The sequence below is a fragment of the Geotrypetes seraphini genome, chromosome 1 (genome assembly GCF_902459505.1).
Source record: "Geotrypetes seraphini chromosome 1, aGeoSer1.1, whole genome shotgun sequence".
In the NCBI taxonomy this organism is placed as follows: Eukaryota; Metazoa; Chordata; class Amphibia; order Gymnophiona; family Dermophiidae; genus Geotrypetes; species Geotrypetes seraphini.
Genome location: NC_047084.1, coordinates 29878631 through 29899980, shown reverse-complemented (window position 1 = coordinate 29899980; position 21350 = coordinate 29878631). Strand labels below are relative to the sequence as shown.

The following is a 21350-nucleotide window of genomic DNA, read 5'->3' as shown; positions in this document are numbered from 1 at the left end:
TTGTAATCACAGAGAAACGGTATATCAAGTCCCATCCCCTTAAACATTAGAAAATTAATGGCTAGACCTTGGTCAAGACTCCATTGCACTTTCTAATAATATCAGCAAAGTTGGCTCTCTTCACTTTTAAGATTTTTTTTTTTTTTTTTTAAATAAATACTACCACATGGCATTACAAAAACTCAGCATCATTTTCAACATATCTGGTAATGCCACCATGTAACAAACCAATTTATTCTCTTTCTCTCTCCCCTCCCCCCCCAAATACTCTATTGCCTTGTTCACAGCAAGGTGCTAGCATGTACAGGTGGCAGTAAGCCATGGGATTACTGCTTCTGCGTTCCCCTACATGTGTCTTTTCACACTGAAGTGGGACTGGAATACTGTGGTCTGTGTGGAGAGGCGCAGGCAGGATTTCTTGCTCTACCAGAGTGTCCTTCTCAGATAGCTCTTCTAGATGCTTTGCACTGATGCACATGCCCTAGGGCTTGCTTTATAGAAGGATTCCTGCTTCCCCACCACAACTTGGCTCTCTGTAAGCTTGAGCCATGCGGTATCTTACGTTCAGGTTGATCTTCTGGTTTCATTTCTCACAAGTCTTGAAACCTGAACGTCCGGCACAGCTCATGCTCACAGAGGCAATGGTGGGGCAGAAGGAAGCCCTGCTGTAAGCACCACAAGAATTGCCAAGCTTCTTAGGGCCAGAAAAGAAAAATACTGTACTTGGTGGGCTGGGTTTTGGCCCACAGGTCATAGGTTGGACCAGTCTTATTTTAACTATTAATAGAGAAAAGACTCAAGCACCCTTTTCAAGTTTTCCCTTCAACCTTCCAGTAGCAAAACTTTTACAAGTAGAGAGAGACAGAAACTCAAGCCCTCTCAGAATGCTTTATCAAGGTAGCATATCTCAGAGCTGCATGAGGACGAGGCTGATCTGAAGCCGAACATCTGTCTAGCATTCCACTGGGGATTCCTGTCCACAGCTATTTCCTTGTTACCTCCCTAGCCGCCCACCCCACAAATCACTGGCAGTGCGCATTGCCAGAGGTCAGCAAGACGACACGGCCTGCCCAGATGGTTAATTTCAGGAATGCCACTGGTGTGTGTGAAGGAATACAACTAGTGTCAAATTATGATCTATATGGAGACTATACAGTGCTCAAGGCCATAGCCAACAACTGGAGTCAGACTCTTCTAATTATGTGTGACCATCTCTGAGAAAAGGTATCTAAAGTAGCAGATCCAAAATGTTGAGAATGGCTGATTTTTCATATCACGGGTACATAAGCAGTCTGCAAAATTACATGTCTTAAATTCTGTAACACCCTTTTTTTCCCACATAACATTGTTTGCTCCAACAGAATTAAAACTTTTTTTTTTTTTTTTACTTTCTATTGACTTCAATCCCTTCCCCCCCCTGAGATTGCTACATACACTCTTTAAAGCAGTTGTGCTGAAGACTGCAGATGAACAACTCCTTTGAGTTATTATAATTCTCATGTGCTCTTATATTTCTTTTTCTTTTTAATTCATCTGTATATTTCTAATATTTTCATATTTAAAACTAAAGGTGTGTACCTACATTGGATATAAAAAATGAAAATCATTCTTCCTACTGAGGATATTCTAAGTATAAATGAATGTGTTTTGGGGGATACCTTTGGACCGGCTTTTATTTTTGTAATCAGTGAGAGACCCTGGACCCTTTCAATATATAAAGTGCAGGTAACTCAGGCTACTGTTGCTGTTTATTACCAATAACCCAATATCTACTTTTGTTTCTTTATATTGTTGAATTCCTTTAAGTTGGTGTCGATTTGTGGCAACCTTGTCTAGTTGCCCTGAACTGTGATCAGTCTCAGTCAGTTAATCATTGACAGAGTGGCATCCATAGCTGCTGTTATTGTATGGATCTATCACATTGCTGGTCTTCCTCTTTGGCATACCCAGGACCTGCTAAAGGCTTTGGGCATTGTCATCTTTCTTTAATTGCTTTGCATATGTCCAAAGTATGAAAACTGAAGTCTTTTTATTTGAGCATCTAAGGCAGTGTTTTTCAACCGCTGTTCCGCGGCACACTAGTGTGCCGCGAGATGTTGCCTGGTGTGCCGCAGGGCCGCCGGGCCCGGAGCTGACAGGGGGCCCGAGGCAGGGGCGCCAGTAGCTCGCCAAGGCAAAGTGAGTCGATCACCCAGGACTCACTTTGTCTTGGCGATCTAATCTATGGAGCCGATAAGTCTTCTTCTCCCCGACGTCAATTATACAGTCGGAGAGGAAGTTCGGGCCAGCCAATCGCTGCCTGGTTCGGGCCAGCCAATCGCTGCCTGGCTGGGCGGAACTTCCTCTCCGATTGTAGAATTGACGTCAGGGAGAGCATGCGTCGGCGTCGGCTTTGGGGCCTGTTATCCATTGGTGGGTCCTGTTCCCCGATGGCAGTGGCAGTGGCTTGGGGAACGGCAGGGAGAAAGAAAGAAAGGGGGCAGGCAGGGAAACAGAAGGAAAGAAGAGAAACAGAAAAAAAGAAAGAAAGGTCAGGGAGAGAGGAAGAAAAAGTTGGGGGAGGGAATGAGGTGTGGAGGAGAGAAAGCATACAGGCTGATAGAAGGGAAGAAAGATTGGATGCACAGTCAGAAGAAGAAAGTGCAACCAGAAATCACCAGACAAGGTAGGAAAAATGATTTTATTTTAAATTTAGCAAAGTGGAGGCAGTATTACCACAGTTTTCAAAGGAATTTGCCCAAATAACTTAATAGTTAACTGGGTAAATTCCCAGAGATGAAAACTTCCCTTCACTTACTATGCACAGTTCTGAATTTATATCTGCTGTCTATATTTTACAATATGGTCACCTTTTACTAAACCGCAATAGTGGTTTTTAGCGCAGGGAGCCTATGAGCGTCAAGAGCAGCGCTGGACATTCAGCGCAGCTCCCTGCGCTAAAAACTGCTATTGTGGTTTAATAAAAAGGATGGAGGGTATATTTGTCTATTTTTGTATGCTATAAAAACCAAATACAGAGAGAGACTGAGAGCTGTTGACGAAGAGCTACGTGTGTGTCTTTCTTCGATTCCAGCCAGAATATCAGCTTTGTGTTCAGCCAAACAGGCCCAGGTTTCGCACTGAATAAAGTATTTTATAATTTTTATTTCATAATAAAGTAATTATAAAATACTTTCTTTGTGTTTATTTGATTCCTATTCAAGAGAATTACTTTATATATAGTCAATATAGGCAGAGAGTTAAATTTTTTAACATTTTCTTATGGTGGTGTGCCTCGTGATTTTTTTCATGAAACAAGTGTGCCTTTGCCCAAAAAAGGTTGAAAAACACTGATCTAAGGTATGCTTAGGTTTGAAATCTACTACAGATTAATTTGTTTTTCTCCAACACCAACATTTTTCTTCCCGACTTCCTTCTCCATTGTTCATGGCTTTGACAAATCAAATCTTTGTATTCCGAGGTAAATCTCTCAGTCTACCTTCAAAAAGATATAGACAGGATTGAGTTGGTCGAGGGCAGCTACTAAAATGGTCAGTGGTCATCAAAAAGCATATAGGATAAACAGAGATATCAATATGTATATTTTGAAAAAAAGGCAGTAGAGAGGAGATATGATAAAGACATTTCAGTATCTCCATGACAAATTCACAGGAGGTAAGTCTCTTTCAAATAAAGAAAAGTTCTGGAATGAGGATAAAGGTGAAAGGGGTTAGACTCAGTATTAATCTAAGGAAATAATTCCATATGGAAAGGGTAGTGGATGCATGGAATAGCCTCCTGGGAAAGGTAGTAGTGAAGGCTGTATATGAATTCAAGAGAGCATGGGGAAAGCATGCATATAGGATCTCTAAGGAACAGAAAGGGATAGCAGACAGTATGGATGAGCAGACTGGATAGGTCAAACAATCTTTATCTTCCATCATTTTCTTTATTTCTATTTTGTCTTGGTTCTTAATAGCCATTCTGCCGATGGATTTATTTTTTTTGACTGCATATTATCCACTGATTATTGATCCATGCATGGTGAAGCTATTTTTTGTATTACTTCTCCACCAAGGATGACAATATTGATTTTACCAGATGTGTTTGTCTTTTCATGCTAAGGTGCAGGCCCATCCTTGTTCATCTTCACTTTCATCCAGTAACTGGTATCATCAGCACAGCAAAGGTTGTTGAATTACCAATTTTCATACTACAGGTTTCTTCATACAACCCTCTTTTCTGACAATTTGTTTTTCATACAGATTGAACAGATATAGAGAAAGTATTTATCTCTGCTGAATCTGAACCATTCTACTTCTCCTTCTTGATCAATGCCATACTTGAGAACTATCGTGCTAAAGATTTCTGTAATTTACATAATCAAAGGCCTTGCTGTAGTGCATTAAATACATATAGATATCCTTTTGGTATTTGTCCTTTCAAGGATCTATCTATATACCATTTTTAATGACAGGCAAAACAAAGTGGTATACAATAACTATAAAATAAATAGCAGAAAAGAAAGCCATCAAACAATAGGACAGCAAGAATTGAACGACACAGTAAATAGTGACAACCACTAGACTTAAGGACAGACATATAGGCCTGCTAAAGTTTTGGGTAAAAAGATGGGTCTTCAAAGACAGCTTAAATCTGTTACAAGAAATTTCCATTTCAGCAGGGGAAGGAAGCACATTCCACAGCATTAGGACTACAAAAAAAAAAAAAAAAGGTGTTGTGTCTGGTTGAGTCCAGACATGCCCATAACATGTCTCCAATTCATTGCCCTTTTTTGAACTCTGTTAGAACTCCGGGCAGGTTTTGCTCCAGTTATGGTTGTTGTCTTTGCTGAATAGAATCCTGCAGGTGAGTAGTATCAGAGATGAGTTACAATAAAAAGTTTCTGTCTCCAGAAGTTTTGGGAGGAGAGGAGGATATTTCTCTGGACAAGTGATTATTAATATGCTCTATGCTTTGATAATTGTAGGCTAAAAGTTAAATTGTAGGTTCCTTTAAAAAACAGTTTAAATTTTAAAAGAGCAAACTTTACTTATTAGCTAATTTCTATAGTATAAAAGCCTTTCCCTCTTAAATATGAATATAATACTTTAGTTTCATGCACAGCCAGACGAGATATCTTCATTTCCAATTCTGGTCACTATATGGGGGATAATCTTATGGGTCGTCCACTGGCCAGATACCTTAAAATTAAATCCAAAAGATTACATATCACATCTATCCAAAATTCATTAGGAAAATTAGTCAAAACCTGATCTTCAATTTCTTCTCAATTTGAAAATTTTTATACTTCATTATATAAATCTGAAGTTGCGGCTCCTGAATCAGATATAGACTCTTTTCTTTCCTCCTTATCTCACCCGACCATATCGGAGCCTGTTAAATTGGAACTAGATTCTCCGATAACCATAACAGAAATAGAAACTGCTATATCTTCCCTACCGACTGGAAAAGCCCCAGGTCCGGATGGTTTTACTAACGAATTTTATAAACTATTTCGAAACATCTTAGCTCCTCATCTCCTTACATACTATGATTTCCTCCACTCCTCTCCAGATAAACAATTTAATTTCACAGAAGCCACCATCGTTGTAATCCCTAAACCTGACAGAGACGCTACCTTGGTCAAAAACTTCCGTCCCATCTCTCTCCTTAACTTAGATTATAAAATAATGGCAAAATTACTTGCATTAAGACTCACCAAAGTGATTCCACATCTTATACACAAAGACCAAACGGGATTTATTAAACAAAGATATATAGGAGATAACCTACGACTTTTTCACCACATCAATGCTCATGCTAAAACATTGACAGACCCAATAATAGGCCTAGCTATAGACGCTGAAAAAGCCTTTGATCGAGTGGAGTGGTCTTTTCTTTTCAGTGTCCTAAAATGGTATAACTTTGGATCATTTTTCACGAAATGGATAAAAACATTATATCATAGTCCTAATGCTCGTATTCTAATTAATAACTCTTTATCCAATAAATTTCCCCTTCACAGAGACACTAGACAGGGCAGTCCTCTCTCACCACTATTCAATTTAGTGTTGGAGCCTCTTCTCTCTGCTATTCGACAATGCCCGCTAATTAATGGTATTCCCTCCTCTGATCGAGACTTCAAACTAGCAGCATATGCTGATGATGTATTAATTTTTCTAAGGAACCCTCAATCTTCTCTCCCTCATCTTATACATATCATCAAACAATATTCTAGCTTCTCAGAATATTCTGTAAATTGGGAGAAATCTGAAATATTTCCTCTGAACAATAACATTCTTCAATCAGACTTGGCTAATTTTCCATTCACATGGTCAAATGAAGCTGTGAAATATTTGGGGATTTTAATACACAAAGATCCAGTCTTTGCTCAAGATTTTAATATATCCAAAATCAAAAATTTAGTTCTTAACACTACATCTAGGTGGTCTCCACTTTATTTGTCTTGGTGGGGTAGAATAGCATCCATCAAAATGACCCTAGCACCTCAAATTAATTACATCCTCTCAATGCTTCCTCTTTTATGCCAGAAATCATTTTTCCATTGGCTAAATAAGAAGCTATCTGAATTTATATGGACCAAGAAAAAACCTCGAATTGCTCTAGCCAAGCTGAAGGCCTCTAAAATGAACGGTGGTCTTAACTTTCCAGATTTCTACCACTACTATATTGCTTCATTAACTAAATATGGAGCTTACTGGGTCAATGACTCCTTCTCTCAAGACCCTCCTAATTGGTATGAAATGGAATGTTTTCTATGCAAACCTTTACACATCTCTTGCCTATTAACGATATCAATACCCAGACATTTGAGAAAATACTCTCTTTTGAATTCAACGCAGCATGCTCTCCATCATTTAGATAAAATAGCTGATATCTCAATTAGTGTTAGCCCACTCATGTCCCTTTGGAATAATCCCAATATCCAAAACCAAGGCAAATCCCTTTCATGGAAACGGTGGCAACGGACAGGTATATGGTTTGTTCATCAATTATATACTCTTAATAAACTAATCCCTTTTGATATACTTTGCTCCACATACCTACTAACATCCTCTGCTTATTCACAATGGATCATACTCAGTGAAATACTGTCTTCTGTACAGATACAACATGACTTCATATCTTCTAAAAATACTATTTACCATTGGTCTTTACGGTCTCTATCAAAAGGGAAAGCTATATCTTTTTTTTATAATATTCTAAGAGACCAATCCTTCACTTTCTCATATCATGCTATGAAACACTGGGATAATATAATAACCATTCCACTTTCTGACATTGACTGGGAACTCTTTTGGTCTTCAACAAACCGCCCACTTTTATCTTCTAGAGTTTCACAATCAATGCTCTTTATAATGTGGAATGCAATATGGACCCCATTTCGTATGTGGAAAGCCAAATTAAAACAAGATTCTATCTGCTGGAACTGTTTGAAAGAGGAAGGAACTCTTGATCATATGTTCTTCCATTGTACTCTGGTCCGTTCTTTTTGGTCCAAAATCTGGAATACCATACAATCTATCACCAACTGCTCAGAAGAGATTTCTATGGACATTATAATCCTTCGATCTCAACACCCCTGTTTCGCGCAATCAAATTGTCCTCCTAAACTCATTGATACCATGTTTGTGACTGCTCTCATGCATATTCTGAAAAATTGGAAATCATCTTCGTTATTAGATTATACTTTTTGGTGGAACTCTCTATGTATGTACCACAGATTTGAATCATATGCATATGAAAATAAAATTTCACTCCGTAAATCCATGAATTGGAAAAACAAAAAATCACCCTGGTCATTTTTAGATTTATATGTACACTCTACTATGTAGACACTCCTGTCTTCTCCTCTCTTTAATTTTTTTTTTTTTTTTCCTTTCTCTTCTTTTTTTCCTCTCTCTTTCAATTTTTACTTTGTCCTATTTCACTTTCTATTGTCATACATCACCACAAACAAATCCAATACTCTGAGCTTTTCTTAATAATATGGGCCTTTATAAATAACTGTATATTAATGCAAAATGTTATACTACTTTTATGTATTTGAATTGCTCCTTGTATTTTTTAAAATACTGAATAAAAATTTATTGAACTTAAAAAAAAAAAAAAAAAAGCCTTTCCCTCATATTTTAAACCTGAGCTTTCTGCTAGAGATAGAAACTTAGCTGTCACAGCATAAAGCATTTAACAGATAGCCTCCAGAAGGCACAGCAGGGCCTAGCTCAGTCTTCTTCCAGCCCACCCCTAGCACATTTCTTCACTTATAGACTTAATTTATAGTCAATTATTCTAATTAGGATAACAGAAATAGTCTTATTTCATTACTTGCTAAAACTCAAACACTAAATAAAGCACACATTATAATCCTAAGGTTCTTTATATTAATCTAATATTCCTAGTATCTTAACAATATTTAATTAAATAGCTCAATAATTCTAAGATGCTGCTGGACTACTATCTGCAAGAGGGTTGCTATTCAGTCTTTTGCACTGTGTCATATGCATGATTATCTCTTAGCTCGCGAAAGAACTGATGGTAGCCATTCAGGGAGCGGTGTGGGACCAGGCAGGAGCACAAAAAGCTCATGCCTGCTTGTGCACTACTCTGCCGCAAGAGATGAGGAGGCAGCCGTCCAGCAAGGGAGGGGCAGGAGCGCAGAAAGCTCCTGCCGATACAGTGCTGGACCACCAGAATTTTAAAAAGGTACTGGGGGGGGGGGGGGGGTGTTTAAAGAACTGGTATATTTGCTCCATAAGACGCACCTACATTTCCACCCACTTTTTTGAGGGAAAAAAGTGTCTTATGGAGCGAGAAATATGGTACATAGGTTTCAAAAAACATGTACTTTATAGGTATAGGAAAAAGGGGCAGGATAACACAGTATGCAGTAAAATTTTATCTTCCTGCTGTTTAGAAGGAAATCCAAATGCCCTCTTAAGCTTGCCTCTCATGAAAGCAGTTGAGGCTTTACTGCGGTGGTTCTCAATCAAGTCCTTGGGGGCACACTTAACCAGATCTTCCCAGATATTTATAATGAACATGCATGAAACAGATTTGCATACAAAAGAGGAAGTACATACAATTCTCTCATATGCATATTCCTTGCTTTGCATCTGTTCAGGACCAGTCATTCTGCAGCAAGCCCCAGGTTTTAGGATGGCTGGAATGGTGTTGAAGGATGTATTTGGATTTTCAAAAGTACAAAGTAACTCATGAAAGACTTTTGAGGAAATTAGATTGTCATGGGATAGGAGGTAATGTCCTATTATGGATTAAGAACTGACTGAATAGAGAAATAAATAGTGGGGGTTCACAAAATAAACCCTTCAGCTTACAATCATATATTCAACACACTCCAAGAAGCTGAGTAAAACACAGGCAAAGAAATGGAGATAATGGAGGAAAAGCACCTCAGAACCCCATCGGGGAGCAAGCTCTCCTCACAACTAGACAGGGAAGTGACTTCATTCAAAGGCTAAATAAAATATCCAGATTATTTAATAATTATTTACATTCTAAACTATACAGTCTGAAGTTATGTCAATTTATCTTTTTAAATCAAGCGTGAAACTGAAAATATACGACTCAACCAGTGATGGCTAGTGTTTCGCTCCTGATTGGTAAGGCCCGACTTAGTGCAGGAAGAGGCGGTTGGAGCATACAGTGAGTGATTTCCTGCACTCGCCTGTGCTCCGGTTGCTCTCTCCTACCTCTCCCGCTGCCCTCTCCAGTCTCCCCCATGAAAAATCGTATTTGTGGATTTTCAAGATTCGTGGGGGTTCCTGGAACGGAGCCCCTGCGAATATCAGGGGAGTACAGTATCCCCAAAACACAATTTTTGCAAATACAGCAATATGTTGAATAGTTATGCCACAGAGATGGGAACAACCTGCAGACAGGAGAAGTGGATGAGGATTAAGACATCGATACAAAAATGTAGTAACTTGTCTATTAGACATGATGATAGCCAGATGGGGAAATTGTTATCTGAGATGTAAAGTAGAGAGGGGCACTTGACATCATTCCTTGAGTATCCCCATCTGAAGGAACTTTGGATGCAAACAATAGCTCTCACTGAAAGAGAGTTCAGAGAGAGTAGTCCTAATGTTGTTATTGAAGCAGTGGGAAATTAAATATTTGATTTAATATACTGCTTTGCACACAGGTTTTAAAGTGGTTTGCAATAAAAGCAAAAAAGAATACAGAACACAAACTACACAACTGAAATTAACTCCAATCCACCAACTGAATTCCTTTAGGAGTCTTCTATGATTAATTAAGAATTACTAAAAGTATTTTTAAACATCCAAGTTTTTAGGTCCATAAGCATGGACTTTATAACTAAAGACTTGATTTCTTTTGATGATAGCTTAACTGTCTTTAGAGACAGAAGTTTCAGCATTGTGAGAATTGTAAAGCTCTCAAACATTCTTGAAATACCAACTTTCCAAAAAGATACGGTGGGACACCCATATGAAAAGCCTTAAAACCAGACATAAAAGTTTGAAAGGTATTCTAGCTGAGACAGGAAGCTGGTGGAGTCGGAGTTGGAGACAATTTTGGGTACCTGGAGTTGGAGTCGTGAGTACCAGAAACTGAGGAGTCAGAGTCAAAGAATTTATCTACTGACTCCACAGCCCTGGTTCTTCACCCCCTAAACTGTACTGTTCTCTTGGGTTTCTGCAGCCCACAAATGTATGACCTTGCATTTCTTAGCACTGAATTTTATCTGCCAAATTTCAGACCATTCCTTAAGCTTCGCTAGGTTCTTCCTCATGTTTTCCAAACCATCAGGGGTATCTACTCTATTGCAGATTTAGTTATCATCTGCAAAGAGGCAAATCTTACCAGTCAGCCCTTCAGCAATATTGCTTACAAAAATATTAAAAAGAACAGGCCCAACAAACGAACCTTCAGGCACACCACTGGTAACATACCTTTTCTCAGAGCAATCTCCATTGACCACTACCCTCTGTCTGCATAAAGTGATTTATAAAATTGTGGACTTGTGTGGAAGCTCCTCCATATAGTTGATGGTTGAATAAAATGGAAGCCGAAAGCACTGTATTATAAACAGCTTTGGTCTAAATTCTTGAGGATATTTCTCTACCAGTACTGGATAATTCTGAAGAAAATGGTGATGGAGAACAGGGACATGGGCTGGGGGAGGGAGTGATAAATGGTTATCTGCAGTGTGGGGTAAGGTCTTATAGGGGACAAATTAAAAAAAAAATCAAAAGAGGTGTCAAAGTCCCTCCTCAAGGACCACAATCCAGTCGGGTTCTCAGGATTTCCAAAATGAATATGCATGAGATCTATTAGCATACAATGAAAGCAGTGCATATAAATAGATCTCATGCATATTCATTGAGGAAATCCTGAAAATCCAACTGGATTGCAGCCCTCGAGGAGGGACTTTGACACCCCTGGTCTATAGCAAAGATTCTAAAAACCCTATTTAAAAAAAAAAAAACAACTAACCAACAAGTGCCTGTTCAGCTGGCCCCATTATACTCCCCCTAATAGATTTTCCAGTTTCCCTTTACTTCTGCTCTGTATTAACAAGCCAAGTGTGTGAAAAATTGCTCTGCAGGATACTAATCTCTATACCACACATGTCAAATACAAGGCCTTGAGGGCAAATCCGGCCCACCTGGCTATTTTATGTGGCCCTCGGTGACTGTGTCACATTAAGTGCCTGACTGTGCAGCCCTGGTACCAGTGGCGCTCCAACTGCCTGAATGCACTGCCCCACTCCCAGCAGCGCTCCAAGCTCCTCACCATGCTGCCTCAGTATCTATTTGAAGGCAGAAGGACCCAGACCCAGTGTAAAAGCTAGGTTGGAGCAGTGTGCTCGACAGAAGTGTCTGACCGTGCCACATGTGTCTCAGGGTGAGGAAGGATCTATACTAAGAATAAAGGCCTCTTTTACAAAGCCGCGCGGCAACAGCCCTGAAGCCCTTTAAATCTCTATGGGCTTCGGGGCCGTTAGCACAGTGCAGCTTTGTAAAAGAGGCTGTAAGTATCTTAATAGAAAATTTGGCCCTTGAGTGAGCCTGTGTTTTAGATTTCGGCCCCTTATGTGATTGAGTTTGACACCCCTGCTCTATACTAATTAAAGGGACATCTGAAAGAAGAGCATGTAGCTGGTTTTGACAGTAGGTGACAAATTAATGAAAAGACTCAAAAAACTGTTTAGGATCGGACTAGCCTGTCTCATCTTTTAGCCTTCCTGTAAACCTGATTATATACTATGGCCCCAATTCACTAAACTAAACCCGATTCACAAAAAGGCCCACTGTGTATATTACATCTTGATTGCCCATTCTCCGATCTAGCCATGCAAATTTGTAAAACCCCATGCAAAATAGTCAAGCGATTGATTCACTAACATTTGTTTGGCTATTTTGCATCAGGTTTTACGATCCTAAAATCTGACTGCTGTAGACCCATCGGTAACTGGGTCTGCTGTTTTTTTTAATTTTTTAATGGCACAGATATTTTGCGTTTATTACACATGCAAAATATCTGTCCCATTAAAAAAAAAAAAAAGTCATCCCCCACTGCCACTGATGGCCCAACCCAACAATCCGCTGACAATCGCACATCCCTCCCTCCCCCGACAATTGCCATGACACCACATGTTCCTTTCGATGCTCCCCCCCTCCCCACGCAAATATGGCAGGAAGGATGCCCACTCCTTCCTGCCATCACCCCCCACCCCCCGCACAAACTGATATGGCAGGAGGGATGCCCACTCCCTCTTGCCATTGGGCCCCCCGCCGTTGCCCTCCCCCTCCCCATATCTTTAAGTCAGGAGCAGAAGGGGTGCTCAGTCCCTCCTGCTCCTCCGCTGGCCTTCATGTGATGCACGAGGAGGGACCTAAGGCCCTGATTGGCTCATGGGCCTGAGGCATCTGAGCCAATCAGAGACTTCCTTAGGGAGGAGAAGACGATGGCATAACAGTTTGGCTGGGGATGGGGCACGATGGAATGGGCACCCTCATGCCATATGGGCATCAGGGGGGGGCATGTAGTGGCAGGAGGGTGTGGGCATCCCTCCTGCCAGTTTTTTTTTTTGTTAGGGGAGGGAGGGAGAGGGCGCTTTTTTACAATTTTTTTTTTTTTTAATTGGGCAAATATTTTGCATGTGTAATACACACAAAATATCTGTGCCATTAAATTTTTTTTTTTTAAAGCTGGCAGAAGCCCTGACAGCAGTGACAGGAGGCTGCTTCTCCTGTCACTACTGTCAGGGCTCTGCACCAACTCAATCATCACAGAATTGATGTCGAGGGGGGGTAGAGGGGAGGCTTGTGTGCTCGGTGCTTCTGTGGTCGCTGCTGGCCTATTGTGGCATCAGGGAACAGGGAGAATGCCTTTAAGATCTACTGGTTGATCACGATCGACCTTTTGGGCACCCCTGACAATTTTTTCAATCTTTAAGCCTGAATGTTAATGAGCCCAAATGCTGACAAAAATCTGACAATAAAAAACCCTGAAGAAGCCGCAGTTTGCGGCGAAACAGGATCTGTCGGTTTGCAGAAAATATTTTAAAAATTAGTTTGTTTCTGAAAAGTTCAAAAAAAGAGTAAAATTGAAAAAATTAAGTTATTAAATAAATTACGTAAGAGTAGATAGTAAAATGAAGGTTTGATCAAAGAAAGACAAACATTACCACTGAAAATAGGGGTGAAAGCCTATGTGAGCCCTTAAGTGGTGTTCTGAGACACATTCCTTCATGTAAATAGACATATTTATTAATTTGCATTGTGTGGATCGTATGTTAGTGTGGCAAATTAGTTTTGAATATTCACATGGCTACATAAACAGAGGCACTTAGCAGCAGCACAGCAGTGCCATCACTTCTTACAGAGAAGTCAGATTGCTGCCATCTGACGTGGCTGAGATAATCTGCTGTGCTTTCAGTGACTTCAATGAACCTGAGGACAGGTTGTAGACGGAAAACCAGAAGGCAGAGAAGAAAAAAAAAAAAAAATCAGATTGCTGGCATTTTAATACGCCAGAATTGTAACAACTTCCAGGAAGAATTAAAGTATAATTTGAACCGATTTCAAATCCATTCTCTAGCCTAGAGCACAGTTACACTGATGCACACACTTATACCAGTTTGAACGTTGAACATGTTTGCATTCTCTTTTCTTAATTTCATACCTGATGTAAAATAATTGATGGTGTACAAAATGGCCTGAGACTTTTACCCCATTCAAACAGTGGTCACATTAATGTTTACTGTGTTACCTTGCACTTGTGTGCTTTGCAATGGTACAGGACATCCTGGTAATGCCAGGCATTTCCTGAGGTCACATCTTGCAGCTTGGCCATGGGTGACAGCAGTGCATTTAAGGTATTTTCAGGATCTCCTTGATCAATGGCTTCATTAATGAGGCTAATTGCAAAAATCCCTAAGGAAGATGGATAGGGCAAGTTATTCCAACTCTATAATAAATCAGAACATTAAAACAGTTTGTAAGCTCTGGGCATTTAAAATAAATCAATTAGTGATGCCACTACTTAGTGGTCATTCCAGTTAGTCTGAACTCAAAGTTAGTGCAAGTCTAGAAACAAGGCACCTTTATATATAAAAAGTCATATATATTTATATACTATATAATTAGCATAATTTCCAGAAATCTTCTCAAGGCTAGAAGACAATTTACAGCACGCGAACTTCATAGGCTGTATAACACCACAGTGAAGGCTGAGAAATGGGGTCAGTAGAGCATGTTCCAATTTTAATAGGTACAAGCAAAGAGGAACAGAAATACCAAAAGTCAGGAAGACATAAAACAAAGTGGGATACAGCACCACAGTATCAAGATGATTACACACTAATTTGTTGTAGATACAAAGCAAGTTCTCAAATGGGTCAATGATGTAAAGTAGGACACAATACGGTCCGAGTGTCAGCAGGAGTCCAATCTTCAAAACATCAAGTAAAGCACATTTCAAACATTGTTTTAGTACATTGCATAGCATATGGACTATTGTATAACACCAAAATAAAATTAAACAGCCAAATTTAATGTGCATGTTATGTGACAAAATAGAATTTAGTGTCTGTTCTGTGACAAAATAAGAAATTTATCACTCGATATACTAAAGGACATTAAATCTGGATAAGAAAAACAGATTTATTGTTACCCTCTCCCCAAGTTGAGGAGGGGAGAAAGCTTTTTGCTGCCATCATTTATTGCATATTAGCAGATGTGATATGGATAAGGGGTATTCTCTCAAAAGCAGGAGAGAGAATGATTGTGAAGGCTCATTTTGTCTGGGAGAGACAATATCTTTATTGAAGTTTGGAAGTTAGTGAGAGTAGAACGGGCAAGACAGCCTTGGGAGACAGCATCTTTACTCAATCTGGGGTTGGACTAGGCTAGAAAGGATGGTCGCGGGGCCAGAAGTGACGAGAGAGAGAGAGAGAAAGAGAAAGAGAAAGAAAGAGAGAGAAAGAGAAAGAAAGAGAGAGAGAGAGAAAGAGAAAAGAAAAAGAGAAAGAGAGAGAAAGAAAGAGAGAGAGAGAATGCATTCCTACTGTGCAGGCAGATGAAGTAGACTGAGGGAGAAGAGCAATGGTCACAGAGGATGGAACAGAGTTTTTTTCTAGATCTTTCTGAACTTTGGGAAATCAGATTTGACCTCATGCTGTCAGGATGATGTCACCCATATATGTCTGATTCTATTCTGCTTGTCCAAGGAAAATGCACCAATATAATAACTATTACACAAATATTTTAGAAAACGCACATGTAATTTGACAACTTCCTTTTCAGGCTGTTACATATTCCAGCAGCCCACAGAATGTATAGTAGATTTTCTGGGGAGGGAAGAAATGGCAAATATTCCTTTTCTCACTTCAACCACTTGTATGACAAGGTCATCTCAATACTCACTTTCATGCTCCTCCTGCACTTGTAGGTTAACCATGTCTATACAGTTCTGGATATCATTCCAACTCAAATATGCTTGACCTTGAGATGAAGCTTCAGATTTCATGGATGCTAGGGTGCTAGCATAGCTGTAAAAAAGACACACACAAACATACATGAATGACTATGCGTAATATGTTTAAGCAAAATTAACCAAATGAAAATTCAGTTTTCATCAGAACCTATTACTCAAGTGTAAAAGAGGAATCTTCAGCTCAAACATGGAAGTAAAAAGTGAAATATCCCATAAAGGTATGGTAAAAAAAAATTTTTATATTACACTATTTTCTCTGTAAGTTCTGTACCCTGCCCAATAGCATACCAGATCCCCTTTTCCTCTCTCATAAGATGGGAATGCAATCTTTAATACATACCCTATTGTGGATGACTATTTATTGTCATTTTATTAGACACATGAATAAGCCAAGAATGCTCTCTCAAGCCCTCTTCAGTGTCATTACTTTGATATACAAACTGGATCTACAGCATATCACAATACATGCTAAATGTCAAGACATGAAGGCCAAAAGAACCTAGCATCTAATGTAGATAGCTAAGTGGTTGGGCAAGAGGAGTATTTGGTCACCTGCCTGTCTGGTGCAAGTGTGGTGTACCCCATGCATCATCTAAGATATTAATGTTTTCAAACCTACGATACTACACAGTGCTGGGGAGGAGCTAGTTGCCTTGGCACATGTGCATACCGATAACATGGGAAAGTGTGGGAGGGAGGTTCTGGAAGCCAGTCTATTCTTGCCAAACCTGACCACTATATCCATTTTACAAAATCTCTTGGCTCCAACTCTCACCATTGTTTTGCCACATTAAACTCTCTCCTCAAACTGAATCGATCTTCAACCTCCCTTCTTTTTCTCCCGAGTCTATGGATGAGTACTTACTTCCATGAGAAGATTTACAAGATTAACCTTGAGTTTTCCAGGTCACCTCCATCTGGCTTAATTCAAATAAATTAGCTCTCAACATAAAGAAGACTAAATCTGTACTATTTACTTGGAGAAAAGATATAACTCTGTTAAATTCATTTACCCTCAATAACACTACACTAAAAACTTAGTCCCTTCAGTTAAAATCCTTGGAGTAGTAATCGATGAAAAACTTACCTACCATGATCATATTTCCCTCACTATTAAAAACTGTTTTTTTTCAAACTACGTCTTATTAGGTCGATATCCAAATTCCTGAGCCCTAATTCCATTAAGATACTAATCCATTCTCTAGTAATAGCAAAACTCGATTATTGCAATGCACTTTTTCTTAATATCTCACAGAAAGAAAAAAGGAGATTACAATTGATCCAAAATACCGCTATTAAATTAATATATAATGCCAGGAAATATGACCATGTCTCTCCACTACTGATAGATTCTCATTGGCTCCCAATTAGTCACAGAATCACCTTTAAAATAATACTGCTCATCTTCAAAACTTTGGCCTCCGACGAACCCCAATTCATATCTAGACTCTTAATACCCTACAATTCCCAACACTCACTTCGTTCTGCTGATCAGAACCTTCTTTCAGTCCCCTCCCTGAAAATCATTGGTACAAGAAGAGCAGACATATTCTCCGTGACGGGTCCCCTATGGTGGAACGCCCTTCCACAATACATTCGTAACGAAAAAGATGTTTTAACATTTAAAAAACTTTTAAAATCCTATTTATTTAAAGACGCTTTCAATATTTAAATGCAGAGTTAGATTCCTAAGAATGCTGTGGTTTACTTCCCATTTCCTTTTGTTTTTTCCCCTTCTTCTACCCCAATTGAAAATTGTAACTTTTATCCTTTCCTTCCCAATCTCATGTTTGTTTACGACATAAGAGTATTGTTAAATGTGTACCTCTTATCTTACTATATTTTTGATTTGTACATCGCTTAGTGATTCTAATAGGCGATTTATCAAATTTTATTAATAAACTTGAAACTTGATCTCCCTTTCCCCACTTCATTCAACCCCTTACCTTCCTTTTTTAAAATCACTGAAACTGCATATCCTTCCTCCTCCATCTCTCTACCTATTCCTCTGATCCCAGTCTCACCCATCTACTCAGCTCTGTCTTTCCTACTGTCATCCCTTTTATCTGTCATATCTTCATTTTTTTTTTTCACTTTCCACTGCAACTGTTCTCAATGCCTCCAAACATGTTGCGGTTATATCACTTCTCCAAAAACTTTCATTGGACCCTACTTGCCCTTCCAAGTATCATCCCATCTCCTTTTCCCTTTCTTATCCAAGCTGTTCACCACCATGGTGGCGACTTTTTAAAATCTCAGCTGTTATTGATCCACTGCAGTCTAGCTTTTGCCCTCTACGTTCAACAGAAACATCCCTTGCCAAAGTCTCCCATAACCTGTTCCTGGCCAGATTCAAGGGTATTTACTCAAATTTATCTTTTGATCACTACCTACTCCTTGATATGCTGTCGTCACTTGGATTTTGGGGCTCCGCTCTCTTGGTTTTCTTCTTATTTCTCCCATCACACTTTTAGCAGATCTTCCTCCACTGACATCCCATTATCAGTCAGTATATCTCAGGGCTCTGTCTTGGGAGTTCTTTTCTCTATATATACTTATTCTTTTGGTGCTCTGATCGCCTCTTATGGTTTTCATTTATCACATTTACACTGATGATTCAAAGATCTACCCGTCCACACCAAAATTTTCAGTAGTAATCTAAGCCCAAGTCTCATCCTGCCTGTTTGACATTGCTGCTTATATGTCTCACCACCATCTGAAACAGAGCATAGCCAAGACTAAAGTTATCATCCTCCCAAAACCCACCTCTCCTCATCCCACCTTCTCTGTTTCTGTGGATAATGCTTTCTTTCTCCCTGTCTCATTAGCTTGTAACCTTGAGGTCACCTTTGACTCCTTTCTATCTGCACATATCCAAACAAACTGTTAAAACCTTTTCCATATCAATACCAAAATTCATCCCTTCTTTTCTGAGCACTTTACCACAACTCTTATCTACACTCATCACCTCATGCTTAAGATTACTGCAATTTACTTTTCACAGGTTTCCCACTATACCATCACTTTCCCCTTCAATCTGCTCAAAATTATGTTGTACAACATATTTGCCAGTATTGCTACACTTACATAAACCCTTCTCATCAAATCACTCCATTGGCACGCTATCTGTTTCTGTATATAGTGCATTCATTCTGCCAACTCCTCAGTTATCTGTCCTCATCTCTCTCCAGGAAGTCTGCTCCCATGGCGAGTCACTTTTATCTGTGCCCTTCTCCTCCGATGCCAACTCTAGACTCTGCTGCTTTTATCTTGCTGTGCCATATGCCTGAATTGCTCCATTTCGGGCCCTATTCAAATTTAGGCTAAAAGTCCACCTTTACAGGCTGCTTCTACTCTCAACCCCCTATTGAGGTGAAGAGTGGTCTAGTGGTAGAGCTGCTGCCTCAGCACCCTGAGGTTGTAGGATCAAATCCTAGGACTGCTCCTTGTGACCCTGGGCAAATCACCTAATCCTCCATTGCCATGGGTACAAAATAAGTACTTGAATACATGTAATCTGCTTAGAATGTGTAACCACAAAAAGGCAGTATAGAAGTCCCATTTCCCCTCTTCATCTGTTTAAAACACATCTGGGTGCTGATAATTCCCATAATAAATAACTTCCTGATCTCTTATTTGTTCTGCTTGACTGTCTCAAATAGACTGAATCCTTTGCCAAGCAGGGACCGTCTCTTTATGTGTTTTGTGTACAGCATGTCTTGTAGAGCTATAGAAATAATTAGTAATAGTAAGTAGCCTATACAGAAAAGAAAAGGCTCCTTCTTAACCAGGATGCAATCAGATTGCTGGTGCTAATTTAAAAAGATGGTAGAGCAGCTTTTAGATTGGATACTGGGGGGGAAGCAGACAGCCACTAAGATGTGCAAGGTTTGGAGTGAAGTATCTTTGAAGGATACTATGGAGAAAGTTAGGGCACAAGTAATCTAGGTGCCTTTAAAGAAAAAGGAGACAGACAGTAAAGATTGCAAATTATCTCTGTCAACTACTAAGTAGATTGTAGATGAAATCAAAACACACACTTTAAAATGTCTGTATACAAATGCAGGAAGCCTAAAATTAAGGATGGGAGATAAGAGTATTTCGCACTTAGTATATTCGCACTATAGTATTTAAAGGTACATATATAATAGGTATCTTAGAGACCCAGTGTAAGGAGAACAATCAATAGAACACTGTGTTCCTTGTGTACAAATTATATCACAGTAATACAGTGAATCAAATTGGAGGGGGTGGTACTGTGTATTAAAGATGGAACTATATCAGACAGTATAAATTCTGTAGAAAACAGACCTTATGGATAGAAATTCCAAGTATGAATAGAAACAGAACAGTAATAGGGTTACATTTAACTGAAATTAGGGAAGCTAACAAATTTGGAAACACTAATAATGAATTATTTCAATTTCAATATTGACTGGAGAAATGTCAAAACAGGAATTTCTAGGGAAGCAAAGTTCCTAGAAGTAGATTCGTGGAACAGCTACTTCAGGAACCAACAAGAGAGGGAGCTATTGGATCTGCTTGGAAATAATGATCATAAGATCAAATATGAGTTAATAACCGGAGTGAAATTACTGGCAAAATCTACTAGGTAAAGGGAACTACGATAAAATAAGGAAAATGGTTTAAAAAAAGGCAGCTAAAAGAAGCAGCTGTAACAGTTAAGACTTTAAATTAGGAATGGATGTTGTTTAAAAATACCATCTTGGAAACCCAGATCACATGTATTCCAAATCTTAGTTTTCCAAGTGAGCATTAATTCCAATATTAACTGTCAACATCACTGGTGTTTACATAGGTTAAGCCATGTGAAATAGAGGTTGAATGCTTTAAAAATGAAGTTTCACCCTAGAGATGATGGGGAATTACAAATCAGAATGGCATCCATACAGTTCCTTTTATCTGGAACAGCAGGCATATGGATATTTGGAGAAATAATGGTGGTGTAACTTTGTTGATAAAAGTTAGGAATTAACATTTTCCTGTTTTACCTATCATCGCACACCAGAAACCATGCTTTTAACGTGTCAGCTTCCTTCCAGTCAGGATTTACTCTGATGAAAATCGAACACTAGACTGCATCATTTAATTCTCATACTAATTGCTCAGGCTCATTAACTCATTATCCAGCAGGACCCCTGAGAAAGGCAAAATTCTGCCAAAACACAATCATAAGAACATAAGAACATAAGAAGTTGCCTCCACTGGGTCAGACCGAGGTCCATCTCGCCCAGCGGTCCGCTCCTGCGGCGGCCCATCAGGTCTGCGACCTGTGAAGTGGTTTCTGTCCACTTCTATAACCTACCTCAAGTTATATCTGTACCCTTTAATCCCCC

General features: G+C 39.3%; 1 protein-coding gene across 3 annotated transcripts in view; it reads right to left on the bottom strand.

Annotated features, from left to right (window-relative positions):
* The window catches only part of IQGAP2 (IQ motif containing GTPase activating protein 2), a 511872-nt gene that overhangs the window by 152576 nt on the left and 337946 nt on the right, over nucleotides 1-21350 (bottom strand). For all 3 annotated transcript variants that reach the window (XM_033929310.1, XM_033929312.1, XM_033929311.1), the window contains 2 exons: nucleotides 15924-16048; nucleotides 14269-14432 (listed from right to left, as the gene is read on the bottom strand). In XM_033929310.1, coding sequence (XP_033785201.1) covers nucleotides 14269-14432; nucleotides 15924-16048 — 289 coding nt within the window. The remainder of the gene's footprint in view (nucleotides 1-14268; nucleotides 14433-15923; nucleotides 16049-21350) is intronic.